This window comes from Heterodontus francisci, chromosome 10 (genome assembly GCF_036365525.1).
Source record: "Heterodontus francisci isolate sHetFra1 chromosome 10, sHetFra1.hap1, whole genome shotgun sequence".
Classification (NCBI taxonomy): domain Eukaryota; kingdom Metazoa; phylum Chordata; class Chondrichthyes; order Heterodontiformes; family Heterodontidae; genus Heterodontus; species Heterodontus francisci.
The window spans coordinates 26,470,850-26,488,080 of record NC_090380.1 but is presented as its reverse complement, the minus strand read 5'-3'; the positions used below and the strand labels follow the sequence as shown (position 1 = coordinate 26,488,080).

General features: G+C 43.2%; 1 protein-coding gene across 9 annotated transcripts in view; it reads right to left on the bottom strand.

The window, feature by feature from the left end:
- fndc3a (fibronectin type III domain containing 3A) overlaps positions 1 to 17,231 on the bottom strand; it is a 244,190-nt gene that overhangs the window by 28,458 nt on the left and 198,501 nt on the right. For all 9 annotated transcript variants that reach the window (XR_010975793.1, XR_010975792.1, XM_068040296.1 and 6 more), the window contains 6 exons: positions 15,433 to 15,501; positions 8,268 to 8,386; positions 5,349 to 5,454; positions 3,435 to 3,610; positions 2,178 to 2,291; positions 1,337 to 1,486 (listed from right to left, as the gene is read on the bottom strand). Coding sequence is in view for 7 of the 9 variants with exons in the window: in XM_068040296.1 (XP_067896397.1) it covers positions 1,337 to 1,486; positions 2,178 to 2,291; positions 3,435 to 3,610; positions 5,349 to 5,454; positions 8,268 to 8,386; positions 15,433 to 15,501 (734 nt within the window). In the remaining 2 variants the exon portion in view is untranslated. The remainder of the gene's footprint in view (positions 1 to 1,336; positions 1,487 to 2,177; positions 2,292 to 3,434; positions 3,611 to 5,348; positions 5,455 to 8,267; positions 8,387 to 15,432; positions 15,502 to 17,231) is intronic.

Genomic DNA, 17,231 nt, shown 5'->3' with positions numbered 1-17,231 from the left:
AATCCTAGAATGAACTGCTGTTGACAACAGAAACAAAAGAGCTGAGCTGAGCATCCAGAGCAAGGACTTCTGCATATGCAGTGCAGACTGGGCAAAGGTTACGTGGCTTGTATGGGTACAGAGAGGAAAAAGTCGTACTTAGCTGAATTAAGATCCATAGCTAAAATTACATGTTAACGGAAAAAGAACGTTAGTAGCTCTACACAGGGTAAATCTTGGGAATAGTTAAGGAATTGGTTGAAAACAGCGTGTATCTGTTAGCGGAGTTATGCTGGGGTAGGGAGTATAGAGATCAGTATTGAGACCATCAGTGCTTCCCTTTACCACCAAAGCACGGTAGTAGCAGTGTGTATCACCTACAAAATGAACTGCAGCAACTTGCCAAGCCTCATTAGACGGCACCTTCCAAATCCACGACCTTTACCACCTTCACCAAGGGCAGCAGACACATGGGAACACCACCATTTGCAAGCTCCTCTCCAAGCCTCTTCACTGTTGCTGCGTCAAAAACCTGGAACTCCCTTCCTAACAGCACTGCGGGTGTACCTACATTGCATGGACTGGAGCATTTCAAGAAACCATCACCTTCTCAAGGGCAATTAGGGATGGGCAACCAATGCTGGCTTTGCCAGCGACGCTCATATCCCATGAACAGATATAAAACAAGTTAACAATTATTTGGATTCAATGAAAATTGGTCAAGTTTGCAGAGACTACCAGACTCAAAATTGGAGTGGGTTCAGAGAAGGCAGCTCAGAAATTACAAAATAGGTTGGACAAAATGTATAAATAGGCAGTACAATAGCAGAAAAATTAAATATGAACAAAGCCTAAAGTACTGTACACAGGAAAGAGAACTGGACGACACATCTCTGAATGGTGTTGAAACAACTTAGAATGACGGTAAAAGAGATTTGGAGTATTAATAAATTTGACTCTCAAACTGTAGAGTGCCCTAATCGGAGCACACCTGAGTACAGCGTCCAGTTCTAGTCATACAGGAGGTCTGTAAGGGTTGGGAGCAATGCAGAGGAGGACCAAAAAGCTGATTCCTGGTGCTAGAGGTATGAGCAAAGATGCAGAAACTTGAGCTTTTCAGCCTGATAAGGTACGTATGATAGTAAATGGTGTTGGAATAGGTAAACCTGTCGATTTAGTTTGAAATGGAAAGAGACACAAGTTACAAGGAGTAAAAAGTAAGTTTAATACAGAACAGAAGGTTCTGCTTCACATAAATAGAAATCAACATTTGAAATGGGCCCCTGGATACAAGAGACAGACCATGTTCACAGGTTCTATATTTGTACCACTGAGATAGTTAAAGTTTTTCTATTACCTGTACTCTACAGAAGTAGGTAGTGGCTGGCAAGAGTCCCTTTACTTCATAATTTAGACCAGGTCCACAGTAACAGATTTGCATGACACCTTCCACTGCTCCCCATTCCAGCCTATACTCCGTCACATCAGCACCGTTACCAACTGATGCCTGCAGGAATAAAATGAGAGTACATAAACTTGAAAGTATTTTTGCATGTCACACAGCGCACAAAAACATAGCAAACAAATCTAGCTACCCTGAGTGAGGCAGCCCTCGAGCTTACTCCACTCAGGTGGTCTGGACTTGTGTGCAGTCTAGCCAGCGGCAGCCACTGAAAATGTAAGTGCAGCCTTTTTTAAAAATAATGCTCCTCCCGGTTCCATAAGCACCTCTAACAGCCACCATCAGCACCCCCCCCCACTGTCCTCCCCCTTCCTTCTAGGATGGTGGGACAAATGGCATCCTTCTGTGCTGTAAATGAGTCTATGACTTATTCAAAACTAGCCTGAAATTGGATTCTTCAGTCCATTAATGATAATCACAGCAAACAGTGCCTATGTAGATGAGGCCTGAGGACTAATTAGTCTCGATCCTTGGGCCTCCATCTTTGGGCGCAGGAATCGTTTTAATTGGTGCTTCAAAGCAGACCTAAATTAATTTCTACGCTAAGAAGTTTTGAGGTGCTTTGTCCTGAAGTGTGACTATCAGCTCGAATGTATATTCCCTACAACTTGCAAAAACTGCTAACAGTAACTCATCTTTAGTCTGCATGAGTGTATACTTAGAAAATCCAATCAATAATAATGAGTACATCTTTCTGCAAATGGATTAAAAAGGCAAAAAGAGACCCAATACGTACTGTCCAGCTGACTTGCGCACATGTGGCTGTTTTACACACAACATGTGGAGCTTTGCATTGATCAGGACATCCTGCTGCTGTACAAATTTCACATTTTTCTGAATAAGGTCCACACTGGGAAAAAAAAAATTGCATTAGCAAAGCAGAATTGGTGTTAAAATGTGAAATATGTTTAGTAACAAAAAGTCAAGCCTAAATTGAAAGATTAGAAAATCTTATTAACATACAGGAGACAGAACAGCACAGACTGCTTGATATACACTTCACAAGAAGAACAAATTCTTTCCCATTCAAACTCAAATACATCAAACTATTGATAAATTGCTTCTTTTGTAATAATCTGTCCTAAAAGGTTTCCAGTGATCTTGCACATAGTGGCTTAGGGTTACAGTACTACTATGCTGCACCAATGCTTCTTTATAACCCTTTCTTCTGCATCACAAAACCGATAAACACATTTTCGTTCCTGTTAAAAACTCATTTGTACCCCTGTCTTCATTAATCACAGGAACAAATCAAAGAATCAGGTATCAATTCTCATATTTATCCCTAAAAATGCCAATGCTAAAAAAGCATCATAACACTAAGGCACAGGGCGGCGCAGTGGTTAGCACCGCAGCCTCACAGCTCCAGCGACCCAGGTTCGGTTCTAGGTACTGCCTGTGCGGAGTTTGCAAGTTCTCCCTGTGACCGCGTGGGTTTCCTCCGGGTGCTCCGGTTTCCTCCCACATGCAAAGACTTACAGGTTGGTAGGTAAATTGGCCATTGTTAAAAATTGCCCCGAGTGTAGGTAGGTGGTAGGAGAATTGAGGGAAGGTGGGGATGTGAGAGGGAAAAATGGGATTAATATAGGATTAGTATAAATGGGTGGTTGATAGTCGGCAAAGACTTGGTGGGCCGAAGGGTCTGTTTCGGTGCTGTATCTCTCTATGATTCTATACAGCCATTGCATCCTAATTGGCAGTAGAAGAGATAAAGCATCAAAATTAGCCAAAATATGAGTCTGAGTATGCAGGAGGCGAAGTCATGTCAACAGTCACTCCAGTTATTATAAGAAGGGATTACTGTGTAGAACAAGGTCTAGGTATCGAAAGAACTGATCCATTTTTCAACAAAAGCCAAGTGTGACATAACAGGATTTTGCTTGTGTCTTTACCCAGGGCCTATGTTAATTTTACAATATATTCCCCAAACACTGAAGGCTCTCTTTTCAATTTGCTGTTACAGTGAGCCTTCCAAAACCCTTTCAACTCTTACCCCTGCTTTATTTGCAGCCCGAAGTCGAAAACTGTACATTTTTCCTGGAAGCAGATTGCTGACTATACATTCCATGTCAGGTCCCTGGTATACCTCCTTGGGATCAGTCAGGTCTGGTGCAGACATTTCCAGCCTATAACTTATTACTTGGGAACCACCAATCATAGGAGGATGGCCTGATGAAGCAAATCACACATCTATATTTTCTAGTTTAAACAACTTGCATTTATATAGAGCCTTCAGCATAGTAAAATTCCCCAAGGCTTCACATGAGCATTATCAAACAAAATTTGACACCGACTCTCATAAGAAGATCCTAGAACAGATGACCAAAAACTTGGTCAAAGAGGTGGCCAGCGAAAATGTTGTCAATTGACGCTGAATGTTGGAACTTTAAGATGCTATCTGCAGCTCCATGTGACTAAGTGTCGCACTGAGATGTAAAACTTGAACACTTGAACACAATGGAATCCACAATGGGCCCCATTTGCACAATTATTATTTGTTGTTGTAATCAAATTCCTGAGGGATGCTAAATAGTGCTCACGTTAATTATATTGGGCTCAGACAGTGGTTTAGGCATTTGATGTGTTGTACAATTACTCGACGGTCATTCGGTTGCTAAAGTCTCATATGTTCGACCAAAGTACTTAAAAATATATAAAAATAATATGCAGTATATGAGTCTAATTTCCAGATAGTTTTGGGCACTAAGGGACATGGGGATAAGGCAGAAAAATACTGTTAGTGTAGAAGATCAGCCATGATCTTATTGAATGGAGGAGCAGGTTCAAGGGTCCGTATGGCCTACTCCTGCTCCTATTGCTTATACTTTATTTGTAGTGAATGAACGTAAATATCCACCATCCTGACCTGGAACTCTATTGACGTTCCTTCACTGTCGCTAGGTCAAAATCCTGGAACTCCCTTTCTAACAGCACTGTGGGTGTAACTACCCCACAAGGACTGCAGCGGTTCAAGAAGGCAGCTCACCACCACCTTCTCAAGGGCAATTAGAGATGGGCAATAAGGGATGGGCAATAAATGCTGGTGTAGCCAGCGACACCCACATCCCATGAATGCATAAAAAAATTCAGTAATAATTATTACACTTCATTAAGTAGTATTTACATGGTAAACTACCCAAAATTGAAGACAAACAAAGATTCAGATAAATGTACTCAATTTTTTAACTTTTCTTTTTAAACGAGGAAGTTTTTAAAAAAAAGTTACATTAAACAGTTTTACCTCCTACCAACTTCGATACTAATGAAATCATTTGCATAATTGAAGCAATCATTGTAAAAGGTATAGGTCTAGATTGAAATGCCCTCACATACCAATTTGCAGCTTTGGAAGAATGATAGGTATTTAAAGGTCAGTGTATTATTTCTGGCCTTCACAGTTCAAGCATGTCGGGTAGTTTTGGTTTACAGATTAACATTCAAACAAACAGCTTGAGATTCTTTAATTTGCAAGGAGCTACAAGGCTTATGAAGATTTAGTTCAAGTGATTATATTCCAAGGCACTTTATCATCTGGCACTGGTCATTTTTTTTAAAATACCAACAGAGAACTACTACTGGGCAATGAGGTAATTCTTTAGAAACTACACATCTCCAGTTTTCTTGAAAAACAAATCTTTAAACAAATTTTTAAAGATGTAGATTTGTTCAGTTAAGTATGATGTTTTATGCTTCAACTAACAATGCTCCTTCAAGAAAAAACAAATTTTCTATCAGCTACATGGCTGAGAGTGGAACAAGGATAGATATGGCCATCTATTGAAGCGTGCTGCCTCAACATAAATATTCACCTATAATCATTGGGCTGAACTCATTGTCTGCTCTCACCTCTACATACCATCGTGGAACAAAACAACCTATACATATTCTGGAGACAAATGGCTCTTACCCCATCGTAACTGTATTTCTCTCGCTCGTGGTTTACCTACGAGTCTTGGTGGTTGGCAAGGACCTGGAGGAACAGCTGGTGTCCACACTAGTAACGTTTCTGAGACCTGTAAAAGATGTACATCTTAAAAATTAGTTACTATGCTAATGTGAAAGGAACATGATTAAAAAAAATTGATACACCGAACATAAGTCTAACATCAATGGTGGCATATTACTCAGGACCAGAAACATCAAGTCCTTTCCCCACAGTGGCGCAGTGGTTAGCACCGCAGCCTCACAGCTCCAGGGACCTGGGTTCAATTCTGGGTACTGCCTGTGCGGAGTTTGCAAGTTCTCCCTGTGTCTGCGTGGGTTTCCTCCCACATGCCAAAGACTTGCAGGTTGATAGCTTAATTGGCCATTAGAAAATTGCCCCTAGTATAGGTTGGTGGTAGGGAAATACATAGGTGTGAATGTGGTAGGAATATGGGATTAGTGTAGGATTAGTATAAATGGGTGGTTGATGGTCGGCACAGACTCGGTGGGCCGAAGGGCCTGTTTCAGTGCTGTATCTCTAAAACTAAAATTATGCAGGTGTCAGCTTGGCTCAGTGGTAGCACACGCACCCCGTAGTCAGAAGGTCATGGGTTCAAACCCCATTCCAGGGCTTGAGCACCGATATCTACTCTACCACTTCAATACAATACAGAGGGAGTACTGCATTATCAGACGTGCTGCCTTTTGCAACTGAGGCCCTAACTGCTCAAATGAATGTAAAAGATTCCATATCAATATTCGAAGATGAGGAGGGAGTTTTCTGTGACCTGGCCAACATTTATCCCTCAACCATCACCACCAATTAGATTAGATTAGATTAGATTAGATTAGAGATACAGCACTGAAACAGGCCCTTCGGCCCACCGAGTCTGTGCCGACCATCAACCACCCATTTATACTAATCCTACATTCCTACCAAACATCCCCAATTAGCTGGCTGTTTATCTCATTCTTGTTTCTGGGACCTTGCATTATGCAATTTGGCTGCTGCACTTACCAACAAAACAACAGTAAATGCACGTCAAAAATAATTTGTTGGCTGTGACATGCTTTGGGATGTATTAAGACTGCATAAAGGATTACAGTCCCCCCACCACTTATAGTTTGTGTGAATGCGATTTGTATGCTTTACGCAATGGCCAGTGTAATGGGGTAGTGCTGTGATGTGGGTGTAAAAAGTACCCACTCCCCTTTTTGTGCTGAGTGACCAATCTGAATGAATCAAAAGTGAGTTTTGTCAATTCCCTTTACAGTATTAACAAAAGGCTGTTAGTAACTTAATGCTGGCAGCCTCAGACTCGCTGCTCATACCCAACCTGATTTTTCCTTCAGTTTTTGGCGCTTCATTCAGCTTCTCCCAATTAACTGTTTCAAAGCTAATATAAATATATATAATTTTTTTTTAAATGCATTAGTTTTTCATGCATACAATATCACAGGTGAGTAAACACAGCCATTTCTGCCCAAAATAAACAACACTTAAGATGTGATAGCTGGCAACTTGGATTTCGACCTTAATGCAAATGGCTAATGGATGTAAGGCATTGGTTGTCATAAGCAACTGCTCATTTTAAATGCGGATGTGTTCAAGACATGGGGACTGTATATAAATTCAACTTAATTCTTTTTCATATTAGAACCATTTATACAGTAATGCAGATTTTAAAAACTGCAAAACATGAATTGTAATGGGTATTGTGTGCATAATCCTGTTAACGGACTTTCATTTCATCTTAGCGGTAAGTTGAATTCTATTTTCGCTCTAAAAACAGATCAATTGACACTGAGCTTTGTACTATGAAATAAAAATAAAATGCACATTTCTCCAATTAGCAGCAGGCACAGTGCAGCAAAAAGACATGGGCCAGAATTTTACGATGGGCGGATGGGAGCCGACCTCAGACATAAAAGTCGGTGATGAACACGCTTCCACCTCACCCGGGAATCCGTACCGTATTTCACGTGTCCCCAGGTTTTAATTGTGCCGAGGCAGGACTTCCACCCGCTTGAGGGAGGAAGTGGCCACTGCTGGGACTGCAGTCCAGCCGAAGATAGAAGACGACGTGGAGCTGGGAGGCAAGGCAAGTTTTGGGGGGGGGGTTGGGGAGAGAAGGGGGCGTGCTGGAGGTGGTTGGGGTAGCAGGGGTGGCCCTCCATCGGGCACCCTGTGCCAGATGAGCAGGGTCACCCTCCCCCCACCCCGGGAGTAATCAGCAGCCACCTAGTTTTCCCAGGGCTGTTTTTCCTACCTCCACCCTCCAGCCCTACGTGAAGGGCGGCGGAGGTGGCAGCAGGTCGGGAAAGCCTCCCGCTCCATTTAAACCACCCCCCCGCCACCATCCCGCTCGAAGGGGTGGAGTAAAATTCATGGTTTCAAGTAGACACAGTTTAATATTTGCAGGAATGCAACTTGTGCTAGTTGAGATCTTGGTAGATTAGGAAGCCATTGATTCCCCTAATTATTGTTAAAAGAAACACACATTTTTCTCAGGATAAATGTAGTTGAATGTGAATAATTTTAAATTCTAGCCATTGAAATTACCTTACAGCAACCCTCAGAGTAATTTTGAATTCATATTTCAGTTAAAGGAAAGCAAATGGAAATTAAAAGTCATGTTTGAAATTTATAGATGAAGGGGAAATGTTTCCTCTATTTCAACAACAAACAGAAATCAAAGTGCAAGAAGCTGGTGCTCATGGGTTACGAAAATCTAAGCCTTTTCAGATTTCTTTTAATTTTTTGAAGCTCCCTCAATTTTTTAAAAAAAGTAAGCGAACACATTAAACCAGGTATCTATCCAATTTCTAACATTGCCAGGTTTGCACGCATTTTATTATAAAGGGGCATTTATGTGGCGAGTATTATAAATCTCAACATTACCGGACTTTGCCCCCCTTCACTGATGCAGTAAACTCGCAACTGGTAGGCACAGCCAGGATTAAGATGGTCACACACATGCTCTCTGGAAACTCCACTGTAAACCATGTCCCACTTGTTTCCTGAAAAGTGAATTAGAAATAGATTATTAGTAGCTCTTTCAATAGCAAAGACACCAATTGTTTGGCAAGTATCTTAAAATAAGTAGCTGCATATTTTGTCACAATATAATTGATGACACATTTAAAAATTGAAAACGGTCCAATTCGCTCATTAAAAATTAAGATTTTGTTTATTTGTATATATTTACTGATATGAAATCGCATGGTCACCTTAGTCCGTCACACACCATCTAGACTCTGACATGTATCGACATTCCGTCATTGTTGCCAAGTCAAAATCCTAGAACTCACTACCTCACAGCATTGTAGGAGTACCTTCACCACATGGACTGCAGCGGTTCAAGAATGCTGCTCACCACCACCGTTTCAAGGGCAACTTGGGTTGGAAAATTTTGGCCTTGCTAGCAATGCCCACATCTCGAGAATGAATGAAAAAATACTCAATTTTTCAAAATTTCCACACAATGCACTGAAACAATGTGGTGCCTTGAACAATTTTTCATGTGAATTCTTCTGTTTGTCAAGGCAAATGATGTCAGTCCTGAAGACTAAAACATTTTTCATAAGATATCCACTGCCAGCGTCAAACATTCCCTGGTCAGGTACAGCATATTTAAAGCAGCATGTTTCCTAGCTCAGAAGAACACGCCTTTCTATACTGGCACGATAGTTTTCCATTCCTACATGAGGAGCAGGAGGAGGCCCTTCAGCCCCTTGAGCCTATTCCGCCATTCTATTAGACCATGACTGATTTGTACCTCAATTCCATTTACCCCCGTTTTCTCTAGATCCCTTAATATCCTAACAAAGATCTATTAATTTTAGTCTTAGCAATTTCAATTGACCCAGCACCTTTTGAGGTGGGCGAGGGGCATTGAAAAGAATGTGCTTCAGATTTTCCCGACCCAATATGCGGAAAAAAATGCTTTGTGATTTTACTTCTAACTTGCCTTAAGATAAATCTAAAGATTAAAGTCAAATATCACATTATTTAGCAGGCACAAAGGTCGCAGATCGTGACTGAATGCAGCTTGAGAATTTGCTAAATGTGGCAATTTGGTGCAGTGAGGGAGGAGGTGCTCCTCTAACCTTGTACAAAAGAAAGATGGTCTGAGAAAGGGAGCCAGAGACCAGCAGCAAATCAAGAGAGCTGAAACCCAGAAGCATTAATCAGGTGATCAGGCAGATGATGGTTGGTGAGCTTTAAGTTATTTTTTTCTGTCTAAATGGGGGCAGTAGTTTAACTGGTATTGGGAGATACTAGTATTGCATTAAATTTATAGCTGGAACGGTGGATTAGAAAACCGTGGGCCTGTGAGGGAGTAGAGCCAGAGTGGTGGACTAGAAAAGAGACAGTGTCTAGGTTCAGAGCTGACTGACAGCGTTTTAAAGAAAATTAAGTGTGACGTCACTGGGAAGCAGGTAAGTGATTGGTTGGTGAGTATTTTTTTCTTTTTTGAACTTTTTTCTCTCAGAACTCGGGTATTTATTAATAATAGCAAGGTTTCTTATCTAATAAATAGAGAAATGGTAGGTCTGCTCCGACCTCTGGAGTACACATCCTGTGCTATGTGGGAACTCCAGGATTCTTCCTGTGTCCTGGATAACCATATGTGCAACAAGTGTTGTCAGTTGCAGCAGCTCGAGCTCAGGGTTTTGGAACTTGAGCAACAACTGGCATTACTGTGGCGCACCCGTAGGGTTGAGAGCTTCGTGGATAGCATGTTTATAGATGTGGTCACCCTGCAGCTTAAGAGTACGCAGGGAGAGAGGGCTGCCAGGCAGCCAAGAAGAAACAGGTAGGTAGCGCAGGAGTCGCGAGTGCATCTCACTCGCCAACCAATATTTAGTTCTGAATACTGAGGAAAGTGATGTTTCATCTGGGGAGTGCAGCTAGAGCCACGTCCATGGCACCACAGCTGGCTCAATTGCACAGGAGGGCACAAGGACTGGAACAGCAATAGTGATAGGAGATGTGATAGTTAGGGGAATAGACAGGCATTTCTGTGGCCACAGATGTAAGTCCAGGATGATGTGTTGCCTCCCTGGTGCCAAGGTCAAGGATGTCACTGCAGAGCACAGAGAGGGGAGGGTGAACAGCCAGCAGTCGTGGTCCACATTGGTACCAATAACATAGGTAGGAAGAGGGATGTGGTTCTGCATTCAGAGTTTGGGGAGCTAGGTAAAGAAATTAGCAAGCAGGACCTCAAAAGTAGTAATCTCTGGATTACTCCTGGTACCACGCGTAATTGAGTATAGAAATAGGAGGATAGTGCAGATGAATGTGTAGCTGGAAAGAGGATGCAGGAGGGAGGGATTTAGATTCCTGAGACACTGGGACCAGTTCTGGAGGACATGGGATCTGTACATGTCGGATAGGTTGCACCTGAACAGAACTGGGACAAATTTCCTTGCAGGACGATTTGTTAGTGTTACTGGGGAGGGTTTAAACTAACTTGGCAGTGGTGTGGGAACCAGGAGATAATACAACAGAGGGACACCAAGGTGCGCAAAGAATTGGGAGAGACAGAGTGCGCTACAGTAGGAAATAGTCAAGTATTAGGTGGGGTCGGATTAGAGGGAAAGTAATAAAGTCTAAATTAGAGTTACTGTGCACCTATGTGAATGAGCAGAGACTGGCTAATAAGGTTGGTGAGCTGCAGGCACAAGTAGCCATGTGGAAGTATGATGTTGTAGAGAAAACAGAGACCTGGCTGAAAGAAGAGCAGGATTGGGTACTAAATATTCCTGGATACAAGGTGTTCAGGAAAGATAGGGAATGAAGGAATAGGGGAGGGGTGGCAATTTTGATTAAGGAGAACACTGCAGTGCGGGAAAGAGAGGATGTCCCAGAGGGGTCAAGGACAGAATCTATTTGACTAGAGCTCAGTAACAAACCAGGTGCAATTACATTGCTTGGTATAGCCCACCAACTAATGGGAAAGATGTGGAGGGACAAATTTGCAAGGAAAATACAGAGGGGTGCAGGGATTATAGAGTGGCTATAATGGGGAAATTAAATTATCTGAAAATAGACTGGGACAGTATTAGTGTAAAGGGCAGGGAGGGGCAAGAATTCTTAGAGTGTGTTCAGGAGAATTTTCTACGCAGTAAATTTCTAGTCCAATAAGAAAGGAGGCACTGTTAGACCTGGTCCTTGGGAATGAGGTAGGTCAAGTAGATTAAGTGTCAGTAGGGGACAGTGATCCTTGTATGAACCAAGTGTCAGAAGGTTGATCAGGATAATGCTGTTGATGTGATGTACATGGACTTCATGAAGTCATAACCTTCCAAAAAGCATCTGATAAAGTACCAGAACAGGCTTGTGAGAAAAGTCATAGCTCATGGAATAAAAGGAAGGGGCAGCAGCAATATGGATACGGAATTGGCTGAGTGACAGAGTAGTGGCTAATGGATGTTTCTCGGGCTGGAGGAAGGTTTGTAGTGGAGTTCCCCAGGGGTCAGTGTTGGGACCTTTGCTACTCCTGATATATATCAATGATCTATTCTAAAGGATGTGATAAATGGACACTTGGATAATAATAATCTGATTGGGTTAAGTCAACATGGATTTATGAATGGGAAATCATGTTTGCCGAACCTGTTGGGAGTTTTTTTGAGGATGTTACTAATAAAATTGATAAAGGGTGGACATAGTATACTTGGATTTTCAGAAGGCTTTTGATAAAGTCCCCACAGGAGGTTGGTTAGCAAAATTAAAGCACATGGGATAGGGAGGGAATATACTGGCATGGATTAAGGAATTGGTTAACAGGCAGAAAGCAAAGAGTAGGAATAAACAGGTCATTCTTGTGTTGGCAGGCTGTGACGAGTGGGGTATCGCAGGCATCAGTGCTTGGGCCCCAGCTGTTCACAATATATATCAAAGATTTGGATGTTGGGACCAAATGCAGTATTTCCAAGTTGGTGGATGACACAAAGGTAGGTGGGAATGTTTGTTGTGAGGAAGTTGCAAAGTGGCTTCAAAGGGATTTGGACAGACTTAGTAAGTGGGCAAGAACGTGGCAGATGGAATATGTGGAAAAATGTGAGGTCATCCACTTTGGTAAGAGGAACAGATGTGCAGAGTATTTCTTAAATGGCAAGAGATTAGAAAGTGTAGATGTACAAAGGGTCCTGGTTGCCCTTGTCAATAAGTCACTGAAAGCTAACATGCAGGTGTAGCAAGCAATTAAAAAGGCTAATGGTATGTTAGCCTTTAGCACAAGAGGATTTGAGTACAGGAGGAGTGAGGTCTTGCTTCAATTGTATAGAACCTTGGTTAGACTGCACTTGGAGTAGTGTGTGTAGTTTTGGTCCCCTTGCCTTAGGAAGGATATGATTGCCATAGAGGGAGTGCAATGAAGGTTCACCAGACTTGTTCCCAGGATGGTGGGACTGTCCTTTGAAGAGAGATTGGGGAAACCAGGCCTGCATTGCCTAGAGTTTCGGAGAATGAGAGGTGATCTAATTAAAACCTACAAAATACTTAAAAGGGATAGACAGGGTAGATGCAGCTAAGATGTTTCCCTGGTTGGGGAGTCTAGAACCAGGGGACACAATTTCAAAATAAGGGGGAAGCCACTTAGGACAGAGATGAGGAGAAATGTCTTTACTCAGAGGGTTGTGAATCTTTGGAATTCTCTACCCCAGAGGGCTGTGGAAGCTCAGTCATTGAGTTTGATAAAAGCAGAGATTGACAGAGTTCTAAATACCAATGACATAAGGGGATATGAAGATAGTGTGGGGAAAAAGGCATTCAAGTGGATGATCAGCCATGATCATACTGAATGGCGGGGCAGACTCGATGGGCTGAATGGCCTACTCCTGCTCCTATGTTCCTATCTAGGCCTCGGCATATAGGGCACAATTTCAAAATTTGCGGCTGATACTAAACTTGGAAGCATTGTGAACTATGAGGAGGATAGTGTAGAACTGCAAAAGGATGTAGACAGGCTATTGGAATGGGCGGACAAGTGGCAGATGAAATTTAATGTAAAGAAATGTGAAGTGATTCATTTTGGTAGGAATAACGTGATGAGACAATATAAAGTAAAGGGTGCAATTCTAAAGGGGGTGCAGGAGCAGAGGGACCTGGATGCATATGTGCATAAGTCATTCAAGGTGGCAGGACAGGCTGAGAATGCAGTCAATAGAACATACAGCATCCTCGGCTTCATTAATAGGGGCATAGAGTACAAAAGCAAGGAAGTTGTATTGAACACTGATTCGGCCTCAACTGTAGTACTGTGTCAAGTTCTGGGCGCCGTACTTTAGGAAAGACATGAAGGCATTAGACAGAGTGCAGAAAAGATTCATGAGAATGGCTCCAGGGATGAGGAACTTCAGTTACGTGGATAGATTGGAGAAGTTGGGACTGTTTTCCTTGTAGAAGAGAAGGTTGAGAGGAGATTTGATAAGAGGTGTTCAAAATCATGAGGGGTCTGGATAGAGTAGATAGGGAAAAACTGTTCCCATTGATGGAAGGATCAAAAACAAGAGGGCACAGTTATAAGGTAATTGGTAAAAGCAGCAATGGCAACATGAAGAAAAACTATTTCAGGCAAGTGGTTAAGAGTGTGGTGGAGGCAGGGTCAATCGAGGCATTCAAGTGAGAACTGGATTGTTATCTAAAAGGTTGAGTTTGCTGACAATGCAACCACTAGGTGGCACAGTACTGCTACATGTGCAAATGCAGCCTCATCAAAACTGAAATGTCACTGTCTGCGATATCTCAGGCAGCTGTCAGTAATAAAGATGGTGCTGCTTAATTTGACACAGAAACAAATAAGCGCAAACCCCCTCAAAGGCTGCGATCGCCACCTCCATCCCACACCAAACAGTACCACGCTCCTTCCTGCCATCTCCGCTTCTCTTCGCCGCTCCCTCCTGCGCACGTCAGATCGCTCCCCACCTCCCCCCAACTTGGCTGCTCGCTCCCTGCCTCCTCCCCTCTGCCGCCCACTTCCCGCGTTTTCCCGTCACCACTTGGCCGCTCACACCCCGCCTCGCCGCTTCACCCCCTCGGCTGCTTGCTCCCCACCTTGCTGCTTCCCTCCCCCACCAGCTCACTCCCCGTCTTGCCGCCTACACCCCGCTATCCCAACCCCGCTCTCGGCCATTGGCTCTCCGCCTGGAGAAGCAGCAGGGGGTGAGGGTGGGAGGTGAATGGCCAAGGGGGAAGCGGCGAGGCAGGGAGCAATCAGCCAAGGAGGGAGAAGTGGCGAGTAGTTGGGAGCAGGAAACTGACAGTGGCGATTGAAGTGGGGATGGCGGGAGGGAGCGGGATACTGTAAGGGGAAAGGAGGCGGCCACTGCAGCTATTGAGGGGTGAGGACGTCACTGCGTGGTGATGTCAGCGCGCGCATGCGCACATTCATACTAGCAAGCTGGCAAATGTTCGCGCACACGGAGAACATCCACGATGGCTCTGCACATGCTCTGTGTTGTCAGGGGTCTCTCCATGTCTGAAAAGGAAGAATGTGCAGGGCTACGGGGAGAAGGTGGGGGGTGGCACTAGGTAAATTGCTCTTTTGGAGAGCCAGTACAGACATGATGAGTTGAATGGCCTCCTGCTATGTTGCAACAATTTGTTGATTCTGTAAAGCCCTCCCTTAGCACAGTAGTAACCTGGCTGAATTTTATCTATGCAATTTGAAATGTTGGTGATAATGTTTACTCATGCTCCATAGAATGGAAAAGATTATCCATCTAAGCCAAGAACTTTAGAATTATACAGGCAACAAACTGTCATTTTGATGTTTATTGCACTCAACCTGTGATAACAAATGTACAAGATTACATGCCATCTTCCCACTCAGTAGTATTGAATACTATAGACAGGTAATATAGTCCCTTCCTCAGACAGGGACTTATTCATAGACATCACACCCTCTCCACCGGAGTAGGATCAAACAAAAACAGACTCTGCAACTGCACCACCATTTATATATTTACTGAAACATCTGACATCTATGACAAATCAAATATATATTCCAAAGAACTAAATCATATCAAAACTTAAGTTGAATTTGACTATGTCTTACCATTTGTATCTACTGACATCTCAACAATATACTTTGTAATTGTTGATCCTCCATTGTCCTTGGGTGGATCTGGAAGAGAAGAACTGAACTAATGATTACAAGATCAGACATCAAATTTTGTAAACACAGCAGATGTATTGATAAACATGGATCTGTTAAAAGAACGTTTACATTATTGCATGTATTTTAAGTATTTTTGTAGTTGATTTTATATACAGTGGAACCTCAATTATCTGCACTCCCATTATTCACATTCTAGATCATTGATGAGAACCTTTGCAGACAATGGACAACTAGCAGAAGTTGTCACTCCTGGGATCTCCCCTACAAACACTGACTCACTCCTGGAGATTCTCCCCAAACACTGACTCAGTCCTGGGATCTCCCCTACAAACACTGACTCACTCCTGGAGATTCTCCCCAAACACTGACTCAGTCCTGGGATCTCCCCTACAAACACTGACTCACTCCTGGAGATTCTCCCCAAACACTGACTCAGTCCTGGGATCTCCCCTACAAACACTGACTCACTCCTGGAGATTCTCCCCAAACACTGACTCAGTCCTGGGATCTCCCCTACAAACACTGACTCACTCCTGGAGATTCTCCCCAAACACTGACTCAGTCCTGGAGATTCTCCCCAAACACTGACTCAGTCCTGGGATCTCCCCTACAAACACTGACTCACTCCTGGAGATTCTCCCCAAACACTGACTCAGTCCTGGGATCTCCCCTACAAACACTGACTCACTCCTGGAGATTCTCCCCAAACACTGACTCAGTCCTGGGGTCTCCCCGACAAACACTGACTCAGTCCTGGAGATTCTCCCCAAACACTGACTCAGTCCTGGGGTCTCCCCGACAAACACTGACTCACTTCAACAAATATTGACTACACAGTCTTATGGACCCCCTTGCTCTCAATCCCAAAAGATGGTGTCCAGCACCTGAAGGAAATAGTGCTGTGATTTGTAGAGAATGTTTTTTTTTTTAAATGGTATTTAGAATCAGAGGTGGGCTGAGTAGAATTTATTTTTATGCAGTGAGTTATGACGATTTGGAATGCACTGCCTGAAAGGCAAGCAGATTCAACTGTAACTTTCAAAAGGGAATAAGACAAGTACTTAAAGGGGAAAATTCTGCAGGGTTATGAGAGAAGAGCAGGAGCGTAACTAATTAGATAGTCCTTGAAAACAAAAAAGAGCTGGCATGGGCACGATGGGCCAAATGGCCACCCTCTGTACTATATCATTCTACGAACAGGGCTATCAGCATTTCTGTTCTTCATTCCCCTCTAATATTCCGCTCCTACCATTGAGGCCAGATGGGTCTGGAATAGCTCATTTATCAGTCATTTGTATTAAAGTTCCTCCATGCACTTCTGTGCAACTCCAGCTGTTGGGACTGCTCACAGACCCAAGGCCAGCCAAATATGCTCCTTCTGTGGCGCCTTGCTACAGGGTGAGCGCTGGTGGGAGCATGCCCACACCTCCACGAATCCCATCAGCTCCTGACTCAGTCCTGCCGGTTTAAAAGAGCTCCTGCATTGGTGGGGATAGTGTTTATTGAGTGTGACACTATCTGGCGTTACATTCCAAAAATGTTCTTTGTTTGGCAGCACATTTAAATCGGCAAGCTCTATGTTCAATTTAAAGACAACAGCTCCACAGTATGATTCCATGTTGCCTTATGATGGGACTACTACATACACCTACTGCATTCAGCATTCACTTGTGAAGCGGCAGAGGACATTGATGGAGCATTTTGGCCAGCTCACTTGGGCCTGCGATAGGCCAATG